Here is a 26,451-nt window from a genome sequence, read left to right as displayed (position 1 = left end):
TGCTACCCGCGGGATGGTCGCGTGAACACAATCATAACGTCACTGCGCTAGCCAAGATGGCGGCAGTGAACCTCAAAGCCCTAAATCTGTGAGCCAATGTCAGTAAAGGTTTTTTTTTTGTGTCCCTAAACAAGAATATGGCGACATCTCGTCAGGCTAGGATTAAGTAGATTTGCAGAAAAATAGGTTACGAATTATAAATGACCTGCAAAAATTTTGAGCGCCAGCATTGGAGCGCTAGTGGATTGTAACGTCACATCCGTCCTGAATGTGGCCGCTACTCTGCTTCTGGAGTGGGTATCTTGCCGGGTACCGCCGACTCATATTGTCCGCTGACCCGCGTCGAAGATGGTAAATCAAAGTGAAAAAAAGGGACTGACTTAATGGTCGGCCGACTGTATCTGATTGACATGGCTTGCAGATGGTTTTACTGGATAAATGACGTTACCAGGCCGGACTTCTACTTCGATGTAGGAGAGCGCATATCATGCGGACATTATGCATTGAAATACGTAGCGAGAGGCGACGAAAGTGCTTTGAATTATTTTTTACAGTGAAGAGCGTAATGGTGCTATGGGTCGAATCTCTAAGTCTTTTTTCCTTAGATGCAACATGCTCTTAAATCTAAATAGTGCAATAAATTATTTTCGATATTATTGCCTGCAGTTTGTAATCACATAGAACAAACTGATATTGTTTCCTTGGAGTACTGAATAGTTTTCACGACATTTTAGACCGGCCTAGAGTGAAACAACGGAATGCTTTTCTAGATACACTGAACATTTTAGAAGTAAAACTTGACAATATTCGGGCATGACTTTAGACAGAAAGCATGTAGATAGATCACTTGACGACAATTTGTGGACCACTGCATTCGCCCATCTACTCTCGCACTTCGCTGTTCGGTACCACGTCTACTAATGCAAAAGATGATAACGACCAGAAGTCCTGGAAAGGAGCGTGTTCTTTATATTGAGATCAGGCATGGCCGCTATGCAAATCGACACAATTTTGATTTAATCATAAGGGATTCGCTAGCACTATCGTCATCAGCATCTTAGCAAATGATACCGCTAAAAACGAATTTTATTGTCTAAGACAATTACCATTGTTTCTGAAATGAAAAGAATCGAAAGGGAATACATCTCAAAACTCCGTTCTCCCTAAAGTACAATGTACTTCGAACAAGTTTTACTATAAAATGTTCTCTATATTTGCGGAGACGTTTCAACACATTTTTTTTCATATAGCAGATGAAATATATTTTATGTTCTAAACAATAGGTAGTTTATGATAGGAAACATTTCTCATATTGTTTCTAAATGACACGCTCGCTCAAGTTTAAAGAAGCAGCTGAATGTTTTCTATTACTTGATGCCTGAATATTTACTTCGAATATTTGAATCATGGAGTAATATTTTCTCGTATGGTTAACCGTTTAAGTAGTGAAAATCTAAATATATGAACGAAAAAGTATCGGTAAAATACCTTCGCCAAAAACATATGATAGATATAATATTTACTATAAAGGAACACTATGAAGATACTAAAGAAGCGTTTTATTGCGATGATTTCTACTTTATATTTAATAGGCCTAACAACGAATAGTTTTTTAATTGGGTTGTTAAAGTGCCATCGTTTAATTAACTGTGTATAACTTTAATTCTATTGGGCACCAGACTATTCTAGAATTCTAGTCCCTTAAGGATGACTGTAACACTTGGAACAAAGCCATGTCTACGCTTTTAGATTCATGAAGCATTTGAGTGGTGTCTTTTTTCTTGTAAGTATTTTAAAACTTCAGATTACTTTGATTCCACGGCTATCAAACCGGACTTCCCTACTGAGATCAATACCTCGTTACAGGCTTGGTCCTACAAATAGTGTTAGATCAGTAGCGGCCGTTGAGGCTAGGAACTTCAATGTTTTTGTATTGATGCAGCGTGAACAGTAATTTACAGCGGGTGTCAAACGATATAGGGTAATGGGAAAATTTTTGAACAGGCGTTCACTGTATGATACTTAAATTTAATCTGTACTTTACTCGGCTAAATCGTATCCGATGGAAACATCCGAACTGGAGTATACGTGGGCTGTTAAGTAATTCAGTTTAGGTAACTTGAGGCAAGAATTCACCAGATTTGATTAAATCATTTATTTCAGTCTGGTAGTAAGCTGTTCGCTGCATACAGAGGATTCTACAACTTCCAAAACAGATTCGTTATTAAAAAATTGCTCGCAAGTATGGTGCTGAAGGTATAATTGATATTCAGCGTAGATCAAAAGCCAACCCAAATTTCTTTCACAGTCTACCGAATTCAGCTGTTTCAAAAGGTTTAGCTCACAAATGTCCTTCGTTTAATTTACCCACAAAAGAATATAATCAACGCCAACAGTTCATTACCATCATCTGAGTTTGCGTACTCTGCGGCACTCTGCGTACCCATCCAATTTTTAGTGTCTTCATAGTGTTTTTAAACCTTTGTTTATATGTGTTGACATATAGTACAAAGGAAAGATAGTAATTTGGCGGGTCTTTTCCTCCTCGCTTTGAAATTCCTTCGCTTTCGCGCGCTGCACGAGCGCCCTCTAGACAATCAGGTGACTGCTGTCATTAATAGAGTCATAGCTCTTTGCGACGTTAAAAGCAGGCGGCCTCCATCTGTCCAGAAAGGACTGCACAACGATGTCTGTACGCTAATATATAATGCAGCAGTGTGTGGAATGATTGCACATAAAGGCCGAAGAAACACCCTTTCTATGCCGTGAACCTGTAATGTGTTTGCCATTTGTGTTTTCATTATTACCGCGTTTTCTGTTTGATCGTTTGTTCGGGCGTGGGTTACGTTCATTTTGCTTAATGTGGCCTGCTTACCCAACAAAAAGGCTTGTGACAATTTGGCGATGAAGTTGCAGTCATTCGTGCTGGATTGTTGCTGGTGTCGTGGTAACGGCTCCTAGGTCTGCTCTAGGGCGTACGGCCTAAAGAGCAAGCCAATTAGTTCGCCTGTCTAACTACAACTGGCAGGTGTAGTGCAGTTTCGACCAGTAACGATCCTACGTCTAGGTCGACTGACGGCTCAAGTCAGCAGCCTTCATCGGGGCCTCCAAGTTCGCACCATCACTCGATTTCGGTCGTCGGCGGTGACACAATGGCGCTTAGTAGCCAGCTCGTTGTCCCCATGACCATCTGGGGTAGGCGGGCACCTGCACACTCAATCTGTTGCGTAGTGCTAACTAAAGACAACACCACTCTGGTTACGGGAAGCCATGAGGGACAGCTTTGCATTTGGGATGATTGCGACGGGCAATTGATCCCGCGCTCCATGCTCCATGGACACACATCCAAGGTAAGTTCAGAAAGAACAGCAATTAGCGGGTCAGTGGTTGATGGTACTCACATACGGACAGGATATCGCACGCAATGACTAGATAGTCACCGAACGTTCATCGCATTCTATAGAGATGCGCTATCTCATAATGTTAGTTTTTCTTTGTCCTTAAATTATGAAGGATTCTCTCTATGAAAGTCCTAAAGTACGAGACAATTTGGGCTGATGATATATGCTGTGAGGTGCCTGCCGATTTTCATGCGCGATTAGTGGAAGTCAGTTGCAGGTACATGTTTCGCTTAGAACAAAATTAAAAACAATACTGATCAAAATTACAAGGGGCATTCCTCAGAACTCAACAAACACATAAAGTGCAATGTACATGTTATAAGCAATATACAATAAGTTAATCTACTTGTTGAAGTACTATAGTAAAGTAATACCGTTGCTTTTAAGGCTTTATAATCGGAAAATATTTTATCCGATTTTTGACTTATAGAAACTTACAATTGAGATGGCATCCATCGCACAGGCTGAGGGTTAACTTACGATGGAAACATTATTACAGGTGGCACCTGCTGCCTTTTGCAATTAGTATCCCTCTCTAAATAACAGTTTACAAGTGCAGTCATATTTATAACTGGAAATTTAGCTATGATTTAATTGTCTATTGCATCAGTACGTCGGAGTTTGTCATCATGAAATGCCGTTGACGAACAGTCTATGCTTCTTTGACGTTGCCATAAGTGATTCCATTTTTAGAAGAACGTACCGTCTCGAACATGTGAAGTTACCGGACTCCCCAACTATGAATGAGAAGCGCGCATATTAGAAAAAGTATAGACAATGTTGAATGTGCTATATATAACAGGTCCATTGTATGATATCTTTATTATTATTTATGACATGGCCCGGCTGTGATAATGGAAGCACTGGAGGGTAGGTAGACCATCGTAACCGTAGGACTTTCATTTAGGATTTTTACTTATCTGCGTTAGCCACACAGTGAGATTATTAGCATCTGGCTGCCAAATCAGAGATTAGTGATCTCAGTCTAAAGTCATAGGCTTAATGTTGACAAACTAGTCATAAAACATTACTATCTGAAGTCAGCGGCCATCTGGTGACCATTATAAGTAATCACAAAATGGCTTCTGACCTGCTAGCCGGGCACTCGTCAATACAGTCTTAGAATGACCCGTTTATAGCAGCAATCCATTGACTTCGGCTTGGTTTAGACACTTTTGTTACAGAAATTCTCATCTCAAGTCGACTTCAACCTCGAGTCAACTTTTACGAATTCAAGATTCAAACGTAATTATCTAACGTGCGTAAAAGGCATGTTGGTGGAAATAGTTAATTGATTGAGTGTCTGATGCGCTTAAGATCAAGCTGCACACTGTAGATACTGTGTGTTTTTTCTTTTTAATACAGTAGAGAAAGTGAAAACTCTTGAATCTTTATACTAGACGAGAACGCTACAGGTATGGATAAGGGTTGCAACAAGAGACCGTACTATCTTTTTTAATATCGTATTCCTTTTTAAATAGGTGGCATGCTTGGCCACGGAACTGAACACGCTAACGAAACAACAACTCTTGGTGTCAGCGTCCGAAAGCGGTGAGATGTCCCTGTGGGATATGAATGACTGCAGATGTGTCGAGGCAGTCAAACTGCTACAGGTAACTTACAGCAATTTTGATTTACGCGAAAACTTTAAAGCTTGCATAGATCGCCAAAGATGTAATTTTCCAAAAACATCTAGTTCCGATAAAACATAGCGGTGTCCTTAAGTAATTCTTTAGCTAGGTAGGTACATCACTCATTGCACCTTTTCGAAGGTATAACCGAAGCAATAATAATAATTATCATTAATGTTTAAAGTTAATAATGTAATTAACTAATATTTGCATCATTTATGTTTAAGCGTGCTAGCTTTTCATTGTATAAGATATTAAAGGAATAACGTCGAAGTTAGCACATTTTGTTTTCTATCCCAAAATATTATTCCTGTTATTCAGGTGCACACAGATATCCGGGCTTACACTTTAACGGGTTCGGAAATCCCTCGTTTGTTCTGCTGTGGCCATTACGCCGAGATAATTGTTATGGATATGGTCAGGTAAGCATCTTTTCTATTTTGTTCTTGTTCATAAATTTTATCAAGCGAGCATTTCTTCTATAAACACTTCGAACAAATCGTATGCTCGTATTTCTTTTACCTGTTAACCTACTTGACAGTTTTCTATTTCGTTATCAGTCTTTCAGTACTCTTCACCCTGAGTTCTCGGGTGGATTCGGACTGGATTGCGGCCATGGATATTATCCATCCCGTCAAACGCAATGACGATATCTTGGTGGCTCTTAGCTCTACGGGCTACATGAAGGTATGTGTTTATACGGAGTAAGACGTGGTGCAGCCCATCGTATCAACAACTGAATGACGGATCATTGGAAATCATTTGTGCTCAAAATTCTGTGAGCATATATGAGTGATAAAACGGGTTTAGTTGTTTTTTCTCTTTTACATCACGTACAGCAAACTGCGATTTCGATATGAAATAAAATCCATTTTGAAATGTTGTTGCCAGTGAAACAATTTCTGTTAGCTATGATGACAACTGCACGTCCTCGATGCCAATATGCTTTACCGTATGCAGCTGTGTGAAACCATGGTTTGCGTCAGTTTCAACAGCTTACTGAATCATATGCGCTATATTCGATTTCTGCTTTCTGCTTTTTTTCAGATTTCTGTCCTATAATCTTTGTTGAGGAGTTGTAAAGATCTCTCTAATTTTTGCACTTTTCTTATTTTCTTCTAGGTGTGGCGTGTAGACGAAACGGAAGCACTTGCTACAGGGCGGGTCCTTTTTGAAGGCGAGTCAAAGCCTATTGACTGCTATCATGCCGTATGCCTTTCATGCTGCATGTATAACCAACGCACCGTTTTAATTGTGTGCCCGCTTGCGTGGCACGTTTACGACGCTGGTGATTTTTCTCATCTTTGTTCACAAGAAGCTTACAATGGCGAACGTTGGACCGGAGGCCGTTTTCTGGCTGTCGATGTGGTTATTTCGTGGACTAACACTGGCAAAGCCTATATCTACCGGATCCCGCAGAAGGCGGTGCCTGAAACGGCCAAATTCCGTACTGTCAATGTCGAAAAGCCTCGATGTATTTCTGTGCTACAGGCGACAGCTGAGCCAAATCTCGTTCATTCACCGGCCACAGATTATTTTCTAATTACGAAGAGTTCCCTGCAGAAGTACCTTATTCAGGGCGACGCTAATGGCGCCATTTACCGGTGGCATCTGCATGAACTTCCGGAACTAAGCAATGTGAGAGAGCAGCCTGTGCTCATTCATCCAGCGTACAGTACATCGCTTCAGGCGAGTTGGGACCAGCTAAATCCACCGCCGGTCGGCTTGCTCGACGGACTCGAGCTTCCGGGCGAACCCAATGCAGCCATTACTGCCAGTGCATTTTTACCGATTCAGGGACAGCTGGCGTGTGGCCGATCCGATGGCTCCATCGTCATTATATCTGTAATCCGCTGTGTGATGGCGCAGGTGCTCTGGGGCGGGCGGCAGTTAGGCGCGGGCCGCGGTGTGCTAACCCTTGAGGGACATCAGGGCCGAGTGACAGCATTGCTCTACCCACACAACGTGAACGCCCGCTACGACGTTGCCCATCTGGTGTCAGGCGGGGTCGACTTCTCCGTATGTTTGTGGGACCTCTACAGCGGAACTATGCTCTATCGTTTTTCGGTACACTCGGGCGAAATTACGCAACTGCAGGTGCCACCCGACACGTGCAACCAACGTATACTGCAGTGCATTTGTAGCACAGCCGCTGACCACGCCGTAGCTCTGCTTCATCTCCGGGACCGCAAGTGTATTTTATTGGCATCGCGCCATCTATTTCCTGTAACAGCAATCAAGTGGCGACCACTCGACGATTTTATGGTGGTCGGTTGTTCCGACGGATCAGTGTATGTTTGGCAAATGGAGACATGCCACCTGGATCGGGTTGTGCAAGGCATGATGGCCGATGATATCCTAAGCGCATGTGATGAGCATGCCAGTAGCTCAACTGGTGACAAGATCTCTAATCCGGCTCTACATCTGTTGCGCGGTCTGCGACATCGTAACATGGCGGCAATTAAGCACGCTGCTCAGCGTGGCCTCGTCCAACTACATCACACGCTCGAGGCCCATAACCAGCGATTAAACGACCCCACGCTGCGCTTCCGCGCACACCCGCTTGTCATTCAAGGTCTGCGCAGCAGCCAGGCTGGTGGGCCTCTACCAGCTACCGGATCCGGTTTCACCGGTAGCAGCTGTGGCCAACAGCAAGATAGTCATGTGTTCTTCTTTGATATCGAGGCACTGATCGTTCAGTTGTTAAGCGAAGAATACGCACAGATGACGCCCGGTACACTTGAATCCCATGGGCTAATAAATCAGACGGAATACGACAAGTACTACAGTTTGGCATCGTCGCCTGATGCCAACAAGAAGTTAGCTGGGTTTATAGCGAAGGTCAAGGACACCGCCGAGTCCGCTGCATCTAAGATTCAAGCTACTGCACAAGCAACCGCGGAGAGCGTCGGCATTAAGGCAGCCGCCGCCCCCGAGGCCAAAGGCGATAAAGAGTCGCCGGCATCGAAGCCGGGTGGCTTTATGTTCGCCGAAACAAATCAAACAATGCAGGTGGCGCAGCTCCTTCTCTCGCAGCTGCACGCTTGGGGCTTGGACATCGGCCTGGATCAGATGTGCCAGGCCAAGCTAGGTCTGCTTTCACCCATCAGGCCAGCACATTTTGGCCTGCTTTCGCGCAGCGGGCACATGGCGCTGTTTCTGCCAACACATATGTATAAACTGTACCCGGCTAAAATACTTCAGACAGATGCGGCTGCCAATGTTACGGGTAACAAGTTCAGCGAGTCTGGGCGCTCTGTAACGTTAGCGGTCGGGAAAGAGATCCTCATAGAGGAAGAACGAGCTAGACGCTTTGCGGCACGTGGCCATTGGGAGATGGCTAAAGCCATCACTACAAACCATTTACTAAGTCTGATTTCACTCGCAAACACGCTCATGTCTATGAACAGTGCGACGTTTATAGATGAACAAGAGCGGCGACGGAAACTCAATCGAAAGTTGAGTCGTGCCGACAGCCGAGTTGGCTCTGAGCCCTTTCGGGAGGCTACTCAGGCAGCGAACAATCAACAGGAACTTATTAAAGAGAGCTGGAGCAAGCTCGCAACTCACCATTGTGTTCTCCTTCCAGAGCTAGTCAAGAGCAGCTACTACAAGCGGCCACAACTTGAGATGTTGGCCAGACGCTGGCAAGACCGGTGCCTTGAGGTTCGGGAGGCAGCGCAGGCGCTGCTGCTGGCCGAACTCCGGAGCATCGGAAGCGAAGGTCGACGGAAGGTCATAGAATCATGGTCACTCTTTCTTCCAAACTATGGCGAGCATCAACTTCCGCCTTTGCCTGGACAACCTGGCCACCCGGGAGGCGCTCCACTTGCCCAGCACCAACAACAGCAACCAGCTGCTGGTGGACCAATGGGCGCCGCCAGTGGAGGTGTAACACAGGAGGATGCCGAAGAGTCGGATGACGATGAGTTTGCCGAGGACAGAATGAAACTTCTGTCAGCTGTGACAGAAGCTAAACGTAAACAATCAACAGCTGTCGTTCTCCTAGCCGTCATCGGAGCGACATACGGCAGCTTGGAACTCGAACGACGAACTGTACCGCCTTCTTCGAGAGAAGTTTCCCTCACGCGACACACGGCTCAGGCGCTCAGTTATTTGCTACTCAGTCCGCCAAGCAATCAGTTGCCCGCGCATACGTCTTTGCGACGTGCCGCCATCGACCTGATCGGACGCGGATTCACCGTGTGGGAAAGCCATCTCGACGTCACCCGCGTACTGATCGGTTTGCTGGATCTGTGCTGCAAGTCGGATCGGCTCGTGCCGACGATGTTTTATGGTTTACCGTTAACGCCTCCGGCTGACTCATGTCGGTCGGCGCGTTATTCTCTATCGCTGATAGCGTTAGCACGGCCTCCGGCTTTTATAGCGACGCTAGCTAAAGAAGTGCACCGCTACAACGCCCTGGCGCAGAACGCCCAGACGCTGCCCACAACATTATCGCAGACGGTGCTTCACCGAGCCAAGCCTGAAATTTTGCGTGTGGTCGAAATGCTCATTGAGCGCTCACAGGGCGACGTCCACGATATGCTGGTCGAAGTAATGGATATTGTGCTGCACTGCCTTGACGCATCACAGCTGAAAATGCGCGGGCTTAACGAGCTGTTCCCACCGCTATGCCGCTTTCACAACGTTACGCACTGTGGGGCTACTCGCCGGATCGCTGTCGGTGCGCGTACCGGCAACATTGCCTTATACGAACTTAAGGCAGCGCGCTGTCAAACAATTCCAGCGCATGCCAACCCTGTGACGGCATGCGCATTCTCGCCCGAAGGCAAATACCTGGCATCGTATTCGGCTGGAGACAACAAGCTGTCGTTCTGGCAGACGGCCTCCGGCTTGTTTGGACTAGGCAACGCGCAAACAAAATGCCTGCGAACATGTAACGCACCACCGCCGCCTGAATCGGCGCAAAGCAATCCACTGAAGATGGCTCGCCTTGTATGGCCCACCAACAAGTTTGTCATTTTAATGCTTGCCGACGGAACCGAGACACGTTTCTCGCTTTAAATCTCGGTCTAAGTCGGTAGCGCGCTTCTCTCCTATTGAATTCGGTTGTTTTCGTGTGCGGTTTGTCGTCTGTTAATCGGTTCTTTTTTCACTGACGATCCTGGATGGGTGTCACGAGCCTCCTATTCCTCTTTGGAAAGGAACTCGGAAAAAACGTTTCTTGCATGTATTTGCTGCTACTACTACTGCAACTACTATTACTCCTGCAACGACTACTTCGACGAAACATTGCAGTCATTAATAATACTTCATAACGATATAGTTAGCTCTATATTGATTTAGCATCGGCACAAAAGCAACATTTGCAGCGATTTTGTGCATGCATAATAACAGCGACAGAGGGCAGCATAATAATCATATGGCATAAGACGTCGCCAGTGATGGCATAATCTCTGCAACGTGTTCAGCTGGCGCATTCTTTGTGCTATAATGATTAAAACCATTACATGCAGTTACTGCGATTGCATTACTTTTCGCTCTATCCGACGGGTTCCGTATCGCACGTCTTTATCAGAGAACATGGACGAACACTCAACAGATACTCAAGGCTCAGTAGAGAGACAGAGATATCTAGAAAGGAAGGTGAACAGACAAAAATCTTAATAAAAAAAAAAGACAAATCTTAACGTATCAGACTGGCAATGCAGAGGATGGAAAGTGGAACAGACTCTACGATAAGGCTACTGCGCGTTAACATTATAAACATCTGGGACACCAACAGTCTTCATATAAAAAAGCCAAACAAATAGCTTAGATCTATATATATATATATATATATATATATATATATATATAACAGCGAAACGATTTGAGCTCACTGGACCCAATGGTACAAGGAAGCGGTTCATGGGTCAAACGCTTACGATAATTACATCGACAGTAACAATATAGTGTTTTATAGTCGTACAAATATCCAAGCATGAACTTCGCAATTTTTACTCTGAATCGCATTTGCATGAATAATAGCTGCAGTAAAAGTTCATTGGTTTTGCTGAATCAGCAGCATCGGCATCGGTAACCGTGCGAAGGTGCGAAACGCGCAAATTAACTTGTACATTCTGTCAGTTTATCTATTCACTACTGACATTCTGCTGTCGGCAGTCGTTCGATGAGCAACATGTGAACGAGGGACATGCTGATGATGTAGTGTCTCCAGTCGTTATCGTTCTGTCCGGTGTCGATATGCTCTACAAGACGATCACGCTGGAAGCAACTTTCGGTGTCTTGTGTTTTTCGGCTGCTCCGTGTGTTCAATAGAATTTCATTCTGACTACCTTTTCTTTTGATCGGCAGAGTGGAAATGGCAGCTAGATGGTAAATTCTTACATCAGACGAATTTGTAGAAACAAAAGAACGATTAACTAAGGCCATTAAAACCCTGCAATGCAAAATTAAGTGACGTGTGAAGTGCGACTGAAAAGTTACTTGAGCATATTCTGTCTACTTAAGCAAATTACGAACTTCTCGCTTTAATGGCGTGGAACATTGAACGGAGAGAGCGGTAGTTTTTTGCATAGCAACCCCGCTTAAACTTTCCCTGGCCTCTATTCTGCACAGCAGCAGCAGAAACAGTGCGAAAAGCAATAAGATATGAGCATATCTACTTTGTACATTCTAACGATTAATGAGCAACAGTTATAATATTGTGGGAAATTTCTTTTCTTTTAACTCGTGCTGGCTAGCGCGCGTATGTAGGCCTGGACGTTGCGGCCTCTGCGGACGTTGACCCAATCCAACAGCAATCCGACGTGCGATACATGAAACATTCTGCAAAAACGTGTGCTTTAATCTGTCCATCATATTCTTTACATGTGTTTATTGCCTACCGGACCGCTGGCATGTCGATCTTTTTATGTTTACCATTACCACAAGGTACGATCATTACTGTTATTAGTATTATCATCTCTAATAGAATTCGAAAGAATGAAATTAATCCGAATAATATATGGAAGCGTTCGAAAGCATTTTATTTGAACACTACGACAGTGGTGCGTCACGATATTGCGAGAAGATGTGCAAAATACGTTGACTCATTATCGAACGCAATTTAGAACGTTGGCAACGTGCCGCGCAGTCTCTTCTTTACACGGGGCTTCTATCGACGATGTGCGCCTGCTACAGAAATGCAGTATGCAGTGTTGGCGCAAGGTACTAATAGCGTATGTCAATTTCAGAAACGTCTTGAATGCTTAGCTGCTGCATAATCTATTTGTGTTCCATGACAGTATCAAAGAGAAGGTGGTTTTTCTGGCTTATCGACACACTCAGTGATACAGGTGCGAAAACTCAACTCGCATGGATCTTTGGGCTCAAAGACTGAACGACCATGGCGCACAATTTGCAGTTTATTTGCGCGAGGATTTACTAGCTACGAATCGTATCTCACGTCGGTATAATACATCATAACAGATTTTCGATAATAATACACATTTGCGAAAACGAAAAAGAAACATGTGATCGGGCTGTAATAGGTCAGCTTATTCATATGAAGATAAGAGAGAGATAACTGAACGACCAACCAGTAATTTAAACTGCTAAACAACGAAAAGCTAGAAACGAATATGCGCGGTTCAAAATCACTATGGAAATCGCTTTATATTGAAGAACACCAGAAGTAAGAGATCTTGATAAAATAATCAGATGAAGCGATAGTTAAAACGATGACCGTAAAAGATCTGATAAAGTCGTGAACAGCGATTGTTATGATAAGCTAACGTTCTCCAGTAGTGAGGCGACAAAATTTGGGTGGGCCTTGACCTTTTTTACGACATGAAAATGCGGTGCGCCAAAGATTCTCGAACACTAGTCAGGCAGAGGTAAAACTCGCCAGGGTGATGAGATTGAATGGAAGAAGCGAAGATTACGACGATTATTAAAAATAATGATATTAGCGAAACACGTGTGCGTCAAATGACAAGTGGCTGGTACACGAAGATCGGTTTTCTGAGGGCTCAGTGTTTAAATGTGATGTGATGCCCGATTGCCCGACAACAGTTGGCTGCTGTTAACGATTGACCGCGCATTTTGAAGTAATCTGAACAGTGGATTCCTGCCGTTATCGTCCTAGCAGACGACACGTCTTTCGACCTCCTCCTTTTACGCATTCTTCCTAATCACTTTTCTGTGAAATTAACGCAAGGTTGTTAGGTTTATTGTTTATTTTTTCAAGGTTTTTGTTTGTCGTTTTTACACTTGGTTGTTTGCTCTGATTAGGCGTGAAATTTAGGCGCATCTTAACTTTAGTAATGATCCACGTAGCTAGCGTGCTATAGATTATGATCAGCCTCCCTGTCCCTTTAAAAAAAATTAGCGAGAAAAAACATTACCCCATGAACTTTCTCAACGCTGTCTTCTAATTTATATTATTATATATTATATTAAAAACCAACACATAGACCAACATCAAATCAAAATAAAAGCTCAATTTACCATTGGATCCAAACGTTGACCTTTAGAAAGTTAAATTTGTCGTGTGCTGAGCTGTAAAAACGTTACAAGATGCCATTCATTAAATCAATGATGATCTACAGGACTGCGTTTTGAAAATCATGAGAGATTTTTCATTCACTGTTGGAAGTTGAGGCAAGCCAAAATTTCTCTAGTGGGAATTTGAATACGATCTGTGCGTAATATAATATGAGGCGACTTGGCCACCTAACAGTTTCGAAAAGAAACTTGACGGTAAATAGCCGACGGAAGATACTAGAACAGTAGAAACAACACTGAATGAAATTGTTTTATCAACGTGGGACTTGTTATTACGAGCTTTATCGTTATTGCTACTCTATTTTACTGCGTTATGCCCACCATTATTACTAATTCTTACTGGAAAAAGGTAACTAAACGATTATATGACTACTATATATTATTATAATGCAAAATAGTAATAATAATAACAATAATTATTATTATTGCTTTGCATTATAGTTTCCTAATCGTATATAGAATATATGCATCTGTAAGGTTCATAAAACGTTAGCTTAGTTGCATTATACATTATTAACAATGGGGGCCCAACGTATAAGAAAGAATATAATAAGAAACATTATAGAAACATGAAACATGATAAAGTAGAAGCTAATGAATGACTCTGACGGCTACAGAAATGGAAAAAAATGTTCACGTTAGAAGCCAAATTCACATTAGCTTTAAGATGTTGATCAAAAAAGAAACTTCAAAAATTTAGCTAGTAGTATGTTTAAATATGTGAATGTTCGAGGCTATGATAATTCACAAACATCGATTATGATAGTAATAATAACAACAAATCAAACCAGTGCATGAACAAGTGCACAACAACAACACCTGGCCATATTGTTGTAATGTTTAATTTAAATCATATGTAAGAAGTAGTTAGGCTAAAACATTGTTCCTCGCGTGTAGAGATAAGTTAGAAAAGATATCAAAAATGCGAAAATATTATAAAAATGAATGCCGACAAAAAGAGAAATCCCTATACGAGTTCGAGACGACGACAACAACAACAACAGAGACAACAAAACTAATTATGGGAAAACATGGCTGACAAAGGTCTGAAGTAATTATTCTATGTATACCCTAGACACGATCCGTTAGAATCATGATTGTTTTTTTATCGTGTGCTTTATACAACTTACTTAATGGAAAAGGAGATGGATCACTTGCGTAAGGGGCTGCTACCACCTTTCGCTCTTCATATAGAAATCAATTGCCTAGAACAGAGGAATTTTGAATTACACCGTTACTATATGTTGTCACCGGCTGTGCCATTGTCATTGATGAACTAAGAAGAGTATTTGCTATAACTATTATTAATGTATAGTAGGAGTCCTAAAGGTGATGAGGGGACTGTCGAAATACAGATGGCGATGTACAATTCGAGAGGTGAAAAAATGTGATTATTCGAAGAAAGTAAAAAGAATAAAAGTTAATCACTAAGTTAAAATACTGCCTGGAAAAAATTAAGTGTTTCGTATTGAATGCATTTGGGCTGTAAAGTTGCGTATTATCAACATAATGGGCTCAGCAAAAAAGAAGGGAAGGTGGACCTATATGGGAGAAGAGATATATGAGCCACTCCGTTGTTCTATAGTAAGAGAACGTTAATTTTAAATTTCAATACTGTTAAAGTTCGGAGTTTTTCGGTTCACAGGTTTGATTCAATTCGCGTTATTGGATTTTTTCTCTGACCGATCCTGAAAAAATTAAGATGCATGAAAGGACAACGATTTTTTTCGCAAATTTTCATCGGACTTTTGTTGAACTAGAAAGAAGCAAAATAAGCACCTTTTTCTGCCAAAGTATTAGCGATAAAACTCTATCAAAGCAATATTTTCGAAGAGAAACTAAAAACATGTTGCACCCTATAAAAATTATTTCGGTAAGAATGTTACATGCTTATTCTAGGGCTGTTGTTCAAGCATATATGACACCGAATAGCGTCGATGGTAAATTTAGAAATTTAAAGAATTAAGTGGCCTCAGAGCATAACTTACTTTTCCTCTTTTCTTCTCACGTAATATGTCATAAGTGTGGCAGTACCCGGAGCCAACAATCGACTTTACACTATGCAGTAGAATCCTTTTAGATATATGGTAGACAAATCATAATACGTGATCTACCCGATTTGGCAGTGAATGGCTATGAAGTGTCGGTTTTTTAGCCATAATTTTAGCTGTTTCCAGAAAGAAAGGCATAATTTTTCAGTTCTATTGAATTACTGATTTCTTCTTTCGAAAGCATTAACGGCCTGTTAAGTTTCACCTCCGGCCCATCAAACTCCACTGATGGAGCCATACGGGCTAACGATAAGGGTGTCTTCTCGAACCGACAGTGTCTCAAAGATAAGTAACTGTAGTAATTAGTTTCAGCCGCATAATTCTATTTTTTGTTTGGCTATACCACCAGTTGTTTTCAAGTACTGCATATAAGAATTGCTTCATATTATATATTTGCACTTTCTCTAATAAATTCTCTGTAAAACAACAACTGTCATGTTTGGCATGCACGGCTTGACGTGAAAATTTAGTCCGTTAGACACGATATGTATAGACTGAAAAACAAAAACAATTTACTATGAGCTTTCATGTGCACTTGTGCACTTTGCTACCAGGATCTATGTATTCCAGCTGAAAGCGGCAGACTCTATTCATATTTAGAAAGACTACATTATTGGATTAAATGTATCCAATCTATACCGTTAAGCTAGTGTAATCCTTCTTTTTTTTTGTAACCTAATTATTTCGGTGATCTTGATATTTCTATTTGGGAACACGTACAAAAATCCCACACAACGCTCTTTGCTCTCATTCACGGGCAAATTATCGATGAAAGAAACGTATACTGCCTTCAGACCGAAGGAAAGCGTGGATAACAAAATAAGTCACCTTATGTTCTATTATCATACTAGAAACAGTTGATTATCCTTTTGTGGATTTTATATTGGATAAAGATGGCTTTTGAGCTTCATAAAAATTGGTTGTTCAAATATAAATTCTATATTCAGCACAATATTTTTGCAAATAGTTATTTCAAACGTTTCAGTGTAACTCCCTTTCTTGGCTTAGGACAGGACCGATGAGAATTTTAAACGGATCATTACTGCTTTGTACGGTAGGTGAAATAGATTACCGCTCTTTTTGTTTGCGTCCAGTTTTAAAACACATTCGAGTAAGATCAGCAGGTGAACTTTTTTTTTAAATATTAATAATTATTCTTATAATAAGATATTATTCGTAGTCATTAGTTATTTACATGGATCTATTTATAGGTCAGCTAAGTAGCAAAATATTTTTAGTTTACATATTTTTACATATGATTTGTAATTTCAAACCATGTACGAATTCGGTCGTCTAACGAATCCAGAGCAAGCTTTGCTATCATTCTTTAAGTAAAATTGATTATTCCCATAAAGCATTTGTGACTAACTCTGATGCTAAGTCTTTTACATTTAGTCTGCAGCAAATGAATAGCAAGATATGTAAAGGCTGTTTTTAACGCTTCTTGCTATTCTCGGGAAAAATAGCATCTCTATTTAGAACCTATGCACCGTCCCAGTCTACCAAGCAGTCAAATTACGACAATGAAGTCAGCACAGATCATCAACAGCACCGCAAAAACAGACTTTGCCAAACATTTTTATATCTAGTCGTCCCTGCATCACCCAGCGCTCTCCATCTGTGTCGACTGCAAATCGAATAGTGAAGACAGTCGCGTACCGCCAATCATGTGAAGGACTCCTTTTTGTTTATTGATTTTAATAAAAAGAGTTTCTGTGCATTGTAACTATTGCAATCTACAACGCTAAGGAAACTGGTTCAATTATATGATCATGCATTTGTTAGATTCGCAAATGGTCACATCAGCATGCTCTTACCTGGTGGAAGCAATGAAACCATGTGAGTGCCGGCTTATATCAGGATCGTTAATGATAGTTTATTACTACATTTTCTGTGAGGTGGCTCTTTAGCTTGGACTAGCCTATGACGTTCACAGTGGGTTTTCGGAATCCTTTTATTTAGCTAATTGGGTCGTGTAGTATATGTCAGTGACAGGGTTGAGCCAGCGATCTCTTTATATATACAATATATTTCGCATTGTGAGACTAACGATTGTTGGCTGTTTCAGCTAAAGACATAGCTGCCTTGTCTATTTCTTCAAATTACTTCAAACTGTAGTTAAAAATGTACTAAAAAAGTATAACTGGGCCTTCCTCTTTCTTTGCAATAGGTCTAAATTGCTAAGTAGCATATCCGAGTAAAAATTTCTTGGTAATATCTGAGATTTACTTGCGATGGTCGTTAGTAGCTGTCTGTAGTTTCTATGGTAACGCACAAAGAGATGTGAACTTTTCTAAGCCATCTTAGCCTGTGACTTATTATTATTATTGTATGATGTGTTACAGAAGAAGAATTATTGGGTAGCAGCTTTTTGACATATTGCTGTCATTTCTGGAATAACGTGTTCAAGTACAGTTTCGTCGGTCTTTTACAATGTCGCTACAGCAGACAATGAGGCGTATCTGGCCTATGTTGGGTCTTCGGACTCGTCAGACGTCAAGCAAAATCGTCGTAGAATTCGTTCGTCATATTCGAACAACGTCTCAAGATAAGGCTGCTCACGAAAGAGCTATCGAGAAGTAATATGAGCTATTTGAATTTAATCCTGCTATATCTAACGTAATGACTTAGCTTCTAATTCTTGTTTAGGCGTTACTTTAAATTTTTACTCTGAAATAAAATGTAATCTTATTTCTCAATATGAAAATCACTTCTACGTATGTCGCATCTCGCCAAAACGTTCATAAATTGCCCCATTGATATCACCCAAAAATAAGAAAATAAATAAATATAATACCGAGTACAGATTCATATATCGTAATTGCAGTTTAGTTTTCTCAGCCGTGCATTTTAACGTTTTTCAGTACCCGAAATGATTTGACGAGCTCAAGCGGCGCAAAAGCAACAGAAAGTAGAACATATGCTGAATATGCGCCTGGTTTAAATGACTTCACAGGTAAGTCTTTGAAAGAAGAACTTATCGAGGCAAAATTGCGCTCAAAAATAATCAAGTTTGTCTACCACGGCACATGAAATTGATATAAAAATATTATTGCAACTGGTGATCGAATTTAAGAAGTTTCTTTTCTTAAGAAACGAAGGTCCTGATGCTATGTTTTATGCATTTCGTGTCTCTAGGACGAAGTCATACCTGCGGTCAGCTGGGTGCTAGCGATGTGGGTAGCCGCGTGGTCCTTTGCGGATGGGTTTCCTTCAAGAGGCTGTTTTTTCTTTTACTAAGGGACAGCTATGGGGTTACACAGGTACAACCCAATTACGAAGTTGGCCAAAATTTGTTATTCGAATTAGTATCGACTTTTCGTTCAACAGGAACCAAAAGTTATGCTTTTATTTTATGCAAAATTTTTATCTTCCACAAGACTTTTTAATGTGGCCAATCGATATAATCTATTGAACAAAGTAGGCTTGTTTCTTTTAGTGTCCACGTTAATAGCTTAAAATTTTGTTGTTTCTAAGGTTGTATTCGATAAGGATCTTCACAGCAACCTCGTAAAGAGTCTTGGCCTCGAGAGTGTGATACAGGTGGAAGGAGTGGTATGTGAAAATATTCTGCACACTTTATCATTGCTAGTTGATATTCACAAGCATCTTGCGTAGTAGCAGTAATAATATTTTGATAACCATGGTATTTTTATCAAGTGAATAAATAATGTCAAATGCCCTGACTTGTAATACAGATATTTATATTCTGTCTCAGAATTTGTTTGACGAAATTCAGTAAGCGAAGTGGGAGTAGGTTACTAGGATCGGTAGTTCCACCGTTCACCATTCCATCACTGATGAACGTGCTTGGTAAATTCAATTCCCTTTGTTTGCGCCACTAGACATAACCAGGTATGATGATAGCTTGGTTGGACGCTCCAGAATAGGGATGCGGTTCATTGAATCTGTTTGGTCCAGTACAACACACGCGATAGGTCAAACACAAGCTTTCCAATTTCGATAGAGGAACGGAAGAATTTACCGAAAGGTCAACGATCTATGAATCAAAATACTTGGCAGGTGCGGCGCCGTCCTGAAAGCCAGGCGATTCAAAATACGTCTACGGGAGAAATAGAGGTACTGGCTGAGCAGATTACGGTACTGAACAATGCACAAGGTCTACCATTTATTCCGCGCGAGTATCAAAAAAAGAGCGAGGCTCTTCGATTACAATACCGGTAAAGTAAAGCCAGTTTAGCGCTTACACGATGTTTTTAAGGAACCGTTACAAGTTGAGTGCCTCTCTACACTTAAGTGGCATTATGAGATTGCGTTTGTAAGTTTGAGCAATAGTCACATGCGATTTACTATTTCTCTGCAGATGAGGTATTTCCATTATGCCGGTTTGATTTTATATATCCAGTGAATCACTACGTACAGATAGCATTGATTTCCGCGATAAAGAAATATGGTATTCATCCTACACTATAAAAGAAATATGAAAAGCCTGATTGTTTAGGAGTTGATAAAATCGGACTTGAAAGTCTGCGCATTTCTTTAGCCATTCGGGTAGCGTTCGATGCGAAAAAAATTGAATAAAACTAGCACGCAACACTCGGATGGTATATATTATATCAGAGCGATAACACTGCAACTATTATTCGTAAACTGAGGGACCTTCTCAAAGGAAAATGTACAGTCTGATGTGCTAGCAGGGGCCTATTCTACAGGTTTCTCGACCTTCGTCATCAACAAATGCAATCAAATCTAAGACAGCGGTCGCAGTTTACACATGCTGTACGAAGACATCTCGTTGAAAAGCTTGGCTTCTGTGAGGTAACTAGAAGAACAGTCTTAAGTTAGAACATACTGAATATACAAATACAGAGATCATTTAGTTGAAGATTCTCAAGGAACTTAGTTCGGTAACGCTTTTACAATCCGGTGTTTAATCAACATGCGACACTAGAAATTCAACGCGTTTTTTTATCATATATAAATATGCCATACAATAGTGTATTCGGCAATAATATTTAGCGATAATTGAAAAAAATCTGATGGAGTGTTTTTTATCGTTTACCCACGTTTCGAAATTCTCGTAATACAGGTAGAGACTCCGACACTCTTCCGTAGTACACCGGGAGGATCAAAAGAGTTTCCGGTCGCATGCCACTCGTATCCCGGCCAGTTTTACTCGCTCACACAAAGTCCCCAGCAGTTCAAGCAGCTGCTAATGGTCGGAGGTGTCGACAGATACTTTCAGGTAGATAATTATTATGGAACCAGATATATAAGCTGCTAATTTTGTCGTTATGACTGTATGTATGCGTGAAATGAATTATGTCGGAATGTTTGCGTCGCTGTGCCCATCTGTTAAACTCGTTACCGAATAGAAGTTACAAGAATTTTGTTCAGCATCTTTGCACCTAAAATACGTCTAGATGAAGTAAGTCTGACCCATTATGCCAAAATTAAGTTGAGTTATAGTTGGTAACCAAATTATTCATATTTTCTTTAGATTGCTCGGTGCTATCGTGACGAAGGCGGCCGGCCTGATCGACAACCGGAGTTCACCCAAATCGATCTCGAAATGTCTTTCGTGACGATGCAGGATGTGATGAGAGCCGTAGAACAGCTCGTCCGATCTGTGTGGCCGAGGCCTCTTCCCACTGAAGATCGCTTTCCAGTCATTACACATAGGTAAAATGTATTTGAGTTGATATGAAATTGATTAGCTTAATAATTCCATTCTATTCATCATTTTGTTCTATGCTATTTAGGCAAAGTGCCAGACCTGCCACGTTTATTAATATAGATACTTTTTATGTTAAAGAAGATGGTTAAGCGCTTGCTTCTTATATGAATTCGGCATATACAACAAATCCCGTTCCTTTGAAGTTGAGCATTTCTTGATTTGTCTTCTTTGGCCCATGCAATCGTTTTTCCTTTAACTCTTATGGGTGGCCAATTCGAATAGAACCGGGCAATTACAGGAAGTATATACAGCCAATTTAATGGCATCATCTTCATTCCATGCTACTTTTCGTACGGCCATGGCTCTCAGACAACATGACTCTAAATGACGGCAAACTGATAAGCCAGGTTGGAAGGATTATCAGATTTAGGAAACACGGTTTACGGATGATTGGTATTACAGCAAGCAAGGCATCAATAAAGTCATTAAAGGCTGGTTTCAATATGTAGCTCAGCGATAAGATCCCGAAGGTAATCTAAAACAATGGATTGCGCCGCTGCATTTAAAATAACTTTTCGTTTACCTTCATTGCTTATAGTTCATTATACCGAAATAGTCAAACGTCTACAAACGGCGTTGCGTTGGTATAAATTGAAAATGCGTTGTGTATTTCCTATTAGCGACGCCATGCGCAAGTACGGGACGGACAAGCCAGATATTCGGTACGGTTTCGTGCTTGAGGATGCTGAAACACTCTTCCCTGGGCTTGTAAAACACGGTTTGTGGAACATTATAACCCTGTTAAACAAATTCCAGGAAAATTTTAGTACGCTAATTTAATAAGATAGAGAAAAAAAACGATGCGTTATTATTTAACAAGCGTCTAAAATAGGTTAAATAGAAGCACATTTATAATCTCTTTAAATTGTCAATTTAATTTGTATAAGGAGCCAAAAAATTGAAAACATTGAGCTTCCTCATAAGTTCTTATTGTCCTGCCTTTTTAGGGCTGAATTTTGGTGATTTTCCAATCAATGACCTTTTCAGCTTTTATTTCTAATCAGGTTTCCCAAGCGTCGCCAAAGAGGACCACGCCGTAAAAATGATCCGTTGGCCAGGCGGACATGGTCAGGTGAAAAAGCAGTTCGTGGAGAATTGGAGAGAAGCGAGCAAGAAATTCGGAAGGTGTGCTGGTACGTCTTCTTTTATTTTTGCGAAACCAGCTATTCCACTGCTACTACATGAAATCAGGTTGATCACTTTTCGTCTCGGTATAGACTCAATAAAAATTTCACAGTAGATTGCCTTTCTGTACCGTCTCTATGATTAACATCGCACAAATTTGCTTCTGACTTACTATTATCCGTGCAGTGGTCAGAATATCTGTCGATGAGCAAGGCATACCCGACTCTCTAGCAAGGAACGCCGCAGAAGCTGAACTAAAAGCTCGATTATCGCCTGGTGACTTAATCATTGTAGCGTGGGGTGAAAAACTTGCGGTTCAGCGGACTCTTGGGAAAGTACGAACTGATTTAGCTCAACTTAGTGGGATATTCGAGAGTGGTAAACCAGGTGAGATGACAATGCATACTGACATCACAAATGGAGCAAAATTTTTCGTTTTAGTGGAATATTTGGTAGAAATCTCGTTTTTGTATAGCTAATTTACTAGAAACTTTCGAGCCCATCGCTATAATACACAATACCTTTTCAGTAGAATGCAGTGCAACAGACTACATTACGTTACTCAACGTTGTTACCGCGAAACAGTGAACATCTTCAAATAAAAGTATACGAAGGTGCACGTTAGAAATTTTTCATTCTGATTTATCCTATCAATCAGTGTCAAACTGATTCGTTTCGCAAACGCAAAAAGTATCACCGCAGTATTTTTGACGGCTTCAACATGCTGTTACGATGATCAAGCAGTGCTTGAAAAACTTGAAACATTAACTTAACAGGATAATATTGTTCGGATGTTTATTTTATTATTATATTATATTAACAGATTACCAGTTTTTGTGGGTGGTCGACTTTCCGCTGTTCGCCAAAGAGGATCACGGGACTTTTGTTTCTAACCATCATCCATTTACGGCTCCAGTAACTGAGGACTTACCACTACTTAATACGGATCCAGAGAAGGTTCGAGGTCAGCACTTCGACCTCATCCTCAACGGCTGGGAAATAGGAGGCGGATCCATTCGAATTCATGATTCGGCAATGCAAACGTAAGCAATCTTGTATGCTCGTGTGTAGTTCGCAGGAGTTTCCATAAAGTGACTTCTATGAAACATAGTTAGCAATCCTTGTCCAGTTCCAAGATTATATGAGCGCACAAGGTCGCTGCCGGTAAGTGCAGTAAGATCCTTCTTCAACGTATAATAATTATATTCCAAATCGGAATGAATGATTTGAAAACGGTGACGAAAACTCATTACTCATCTGCACTTACAGGTACTTTTTTAACGGTTCTTGCCATTATTTTCTAACCACCTTTACATTTTATTCCTGAATAACATTGATCTGACTGATCTATGTACACACTAGCTAGTCAGCGTAGGCCTCACATACATTGCAGCTGCCGTGGGCATTGTAGAATAAGTGAATACTGCATCTTGAGCCAGCCAAAAAACATTGTTCTGATTCTACTCCTCGCTAAAATCTTGCAGGACTATTCTGAAGGATATTCTTTGCATTGACACGTTACAGCTGAAGCATCTACTAGAGGTATGTCGTGCATTCTATGCTATTTATAGAGTTTCTGGCGGTATTATTGTTTACTAACTATCTCGTTTGTGAAGTTTTATAAGAGTGGTGAAATTCAGCTTTGTCTTCTTATCAGGTTGGCCCGCAAACAGAATGCTATGTCGTGTTCGGAAACTGATGAATATGGCAAGCACTGTTTAATTGTAAAGAAACGTTGCAGAGTTTATCTTAAGCCCAAATTATATTCTATTGTTGGCTCGGCAGATATACAGCCAATTACAAACAAAGGACATTTCGCGATGTCAACGATTTCCGTTGATTTAAAGACTTGAATGTACTTTTAATGAAACTTGACGAGCATATAAGTATTGCTGTTTATGAAAAATCATAGGTAGATATTTTCATAGTATCTAATTATTTGCCTGATTGCTCTATTGTTGCTTTTACAAAAGGCTTTAGCAATGGGCGCACCACCTCACGGCGGGTTCGCGATTGGCTTGGATCGTTTACTAGCAATTTTATGTAGGGCACCAACTATCCGAGATGTGATAGCCTTTCCGAAGACTAGTGAAGGTCGGGACCTAATGGGAGACACTCCGGCTCCGCTCTCCATTGAAGAACTGAAGTTCTTTCATTTACCCTACACAAACAACAGCAGAAACAGAGATCCGAGTGCATAGTGGTCTATAAAATTATGCCAACGTTAAATTCTAGATCTTCGCTATATTGCGTTTACGGAAACTACTGCAATTTTACTGTTATGTAATATATCTATTAAATGTTATATAAAAATATAAGAAAAAAAGAATCAAAAAACTATGTGTTTTTGGAGTTATACAAAAATGGCTAAAAATAATCTTTCGGTCCCTTGAACCCTAGAGACTACACTGAATAGTTATCGAGTATGAATGTAACAGAGCTTCATGTAAATCTGTGAGTTTTACCAAAATTCATTGATTTGATTTTTTATTAACATCTCCAGATTTCTAAAGATTGCAGTTTAATGTAATGTAGTATGGTTTGTTAAGAACCCATAACGGTAGTTGCCTAATATAAGAACAGAGTCTGCAGTGTTATACTCATCATGTAAACTGTAATATACTAAAAATCTAAATGAACTAAACAATAAACCTGTTACTTACTAGATAACCCTCGCGGAAGGTGGAAATCACTTCGGATGTTTCGTAGTATTTTTCTGTATTCTGATAGCGTTACCTTCGGCCTGAACCTGTAGTACTGAACATCGCCTCGTAAGTTAATTGTTATTATCAATAGTGTGTTTAAATATAAATGTTTTTTTTTTCAGTTTGCCGTTGGTGGACTGGAAGGATTCGCATATTAACGCAAAAGTTCATTGCCGAAAAAGTATTGACAGTTTCCCTGGTTACATCACCTTAGTCACATATCACGAATAATATGAGTCCCGTCAGGCGTTGATATCATTTAAAAGTTGAGATAGTAGATGCGCTAACATTAATAGGATATTTTTATTTAGACTTCAGATAGAGTGGCCTGAAGCTAAGTGAAATTTCTGTAGAATTTAATATATTTTATAAATGTTTTACGATGAATGTTGCCTAAGCTCATAAACTATTGCGTCAGCTTTGACTGACTGAGGTGATTTTGTCCGGAAATTTCGAGATGAAAAACGTTTTTCATAGTGGTCGACCAGTCAGGACAAAAGTTCATGGAATGATTGCGATAGTTAGACCCCGCCCAGAAATTAAACTATTAAACTAAAAAAGCTGGCTACAAAAAAGCTCGACGTTCGGTTCGATCATATTCAAATCTGCAGAACATCGGACTGCTAAGTCGAATCATTTCTAAAGTGGTTGATTATAGGCAATAAACGGCAGCTCACATACGACAAGTATGTGCGAATGAGATCATGTTCAGTGAGAATGAGAGCTCCCTAACCCGTGACAAAGTCCGAATGGACGCCAAAGGAGGTAATGTTACGCCTTTGGTGGCTATCAGCGACAGACATTGTTAAAAAGCCGTTGAAGAAAATCCACAGAAACTAGTTGAATAGAAGAAGTACCCATGAAAATTCCAGACTACATACATCGTCAATCATACATATTTTAAAAAATGAAGAAAACTTCAGTGGTGCCCTTGGTAGGTGGTATGGTCGTATAGCCCGGATCTCCACGTAGCTCCTTTGATGGTACTGTATTTAGTTCGAATGGACACATGAAGCCACCAAGGTTTTGCAAATAGAATTAAGGCGTTACCAAAAAATAGCAGGATGTCATTGATCGAAATATCGTTTTAAAATATAAAAAATATTTTAATTTTGGCTCTAAAACCGGCAGTACTTCACCGACCATCAAATATATATACATTGCGGTTAAGTATGAGTAGGAGTGGCTATTTTTCTACGTTAAGAACAACCTAACAAGTTGGAAATTGTTAATGGGCAAAAATTAAAATAGACATTTATATCGATGGTAATGTATTCAGATCTTATTCAAATCACTTGTCTTAGCAAAAATATCAAAAGGTTATAT

General features: G+C 40.6%; 2 protein-coding genes and 2 long non-coding RNA genes across 14 annotated transcripts in view; 2 read left to right on the top strand and 2 right to left on the bottom strand.

Annotated features, from left to right (window-relative positions):
- Window positions 1-2,482: 2,482 nt before the first annotated feature.
- Window positions 2,483-15,004, top strand: Rbcn-3B (WD repeat-containing protein Rbcn-3B). The gene is made up of 5 exons (XM_022839723.2): window positions 2,483-3,350; window positions 4,883-5,014; window positions 5,354-5,454; window positions 5,593-5,719; window positions 6,155-15,004. The coding sequence occupies exons 1-5, from the start codon at window positions 3,153-3,155 to the stop codon at window positions 10,058-10,060; spliced, it is 4,464 nt and encodes a 1,487-aa protein (XP_022695458.1). The 5' UTR covers window positions 2,483-3,152; the 3' UTR covers window positions 10,061-15,004.
- On the bottom strand, window positions 12,000-16,862 carry LOC147752990 (uncharacterized). Its single transcript, XR_015312560.1, has 2 exons — window positions 13,490-16,862; window positions 12,000-13,181 (listed from the first exon to the last, which is right to left on the bottom strand). It is a non-coding gene; the product is annotated as an uncharacterized LOC147752990 (long non-coding RNA).
- Window positions 16,863-17,166: 304 nt separating this feature from the next.
- Window positions 17,167-25,112, top strand: AspRS-m (aspartyl-tRNA synthetase, mitochondrial). Its single transcript, XM_022839718.2, has 15 exons — window positions 17,167-17,436; window positions 17,943-18,176; window positions 18,462-18,553; window positions 18,736-18,860; window positions 19,075-19,152; window positions 19,621-19,778; window positions 20,271-20,376; window positions 20,648-20,803; window positions 21,059-21,240; window positions 21,916-22,013; window positions 22,300-22,428; window positions 22,607-22,807; window positions 23,244-23,463; window positions 23,905-23,962; window positions 24,394-25,112. The coding sequence occupies exons 2-15, from the start codon at window positions 18,031-18,033 to the stop codon at window positions 24,619-24,621; spliced, it is 1,977 nt and encodes a 658-aa protein (XP_022695453.1). The 5' UTR covers window positions 17,167-17,436; window positions 17,943-18,030; the 3' UTR covers window positions 24,622-25,112.
- Window positions 24,446-26,451, bottom strand: part of LOC111264112 (uncharacterized) — a 23,576-nt gene continuing 21,570 nt past the window's right edge. For all 11 annotated transcript variants that reach the window (XR_002682666.2, XR_002682670.2, XR_002682667.2 and 8 more), the window contains 2 exons: window positions 25,084-25,177; window positions 24,446-24,581 (listed from right to left, as the gene is read on the bottom strand). This is a non-coding gene — a long non-coding RNA (uncharacterized LOC111264112). The remainder of the gene's footprint in view (window positions 24,582-25,083; window positions 25,178-26,451) is intronic.

The sequence above is a fragment of the Varroa jacobsoni genome, unplaced genomic scaffold (genome assembly GCF_002532875.2).
Source record: "Varroa jacobsoni isolate VJ856 unplaced genomic scaffold, vjacob_1.0 scaffold_821, whole genome shotgun sequence".
Taxonomy (NCBI): Eukaryota; Metazoa; Arthropoda; class Arachnida; order Mesostigmata; family Varroidae; genus Varroa; species Varroa jacobsoni.
The sequence above is the reverse complement of the archived record's forward strand: the minus strand, read 5'-3'. Positions and strand labels throughout refer to the sequence as shown.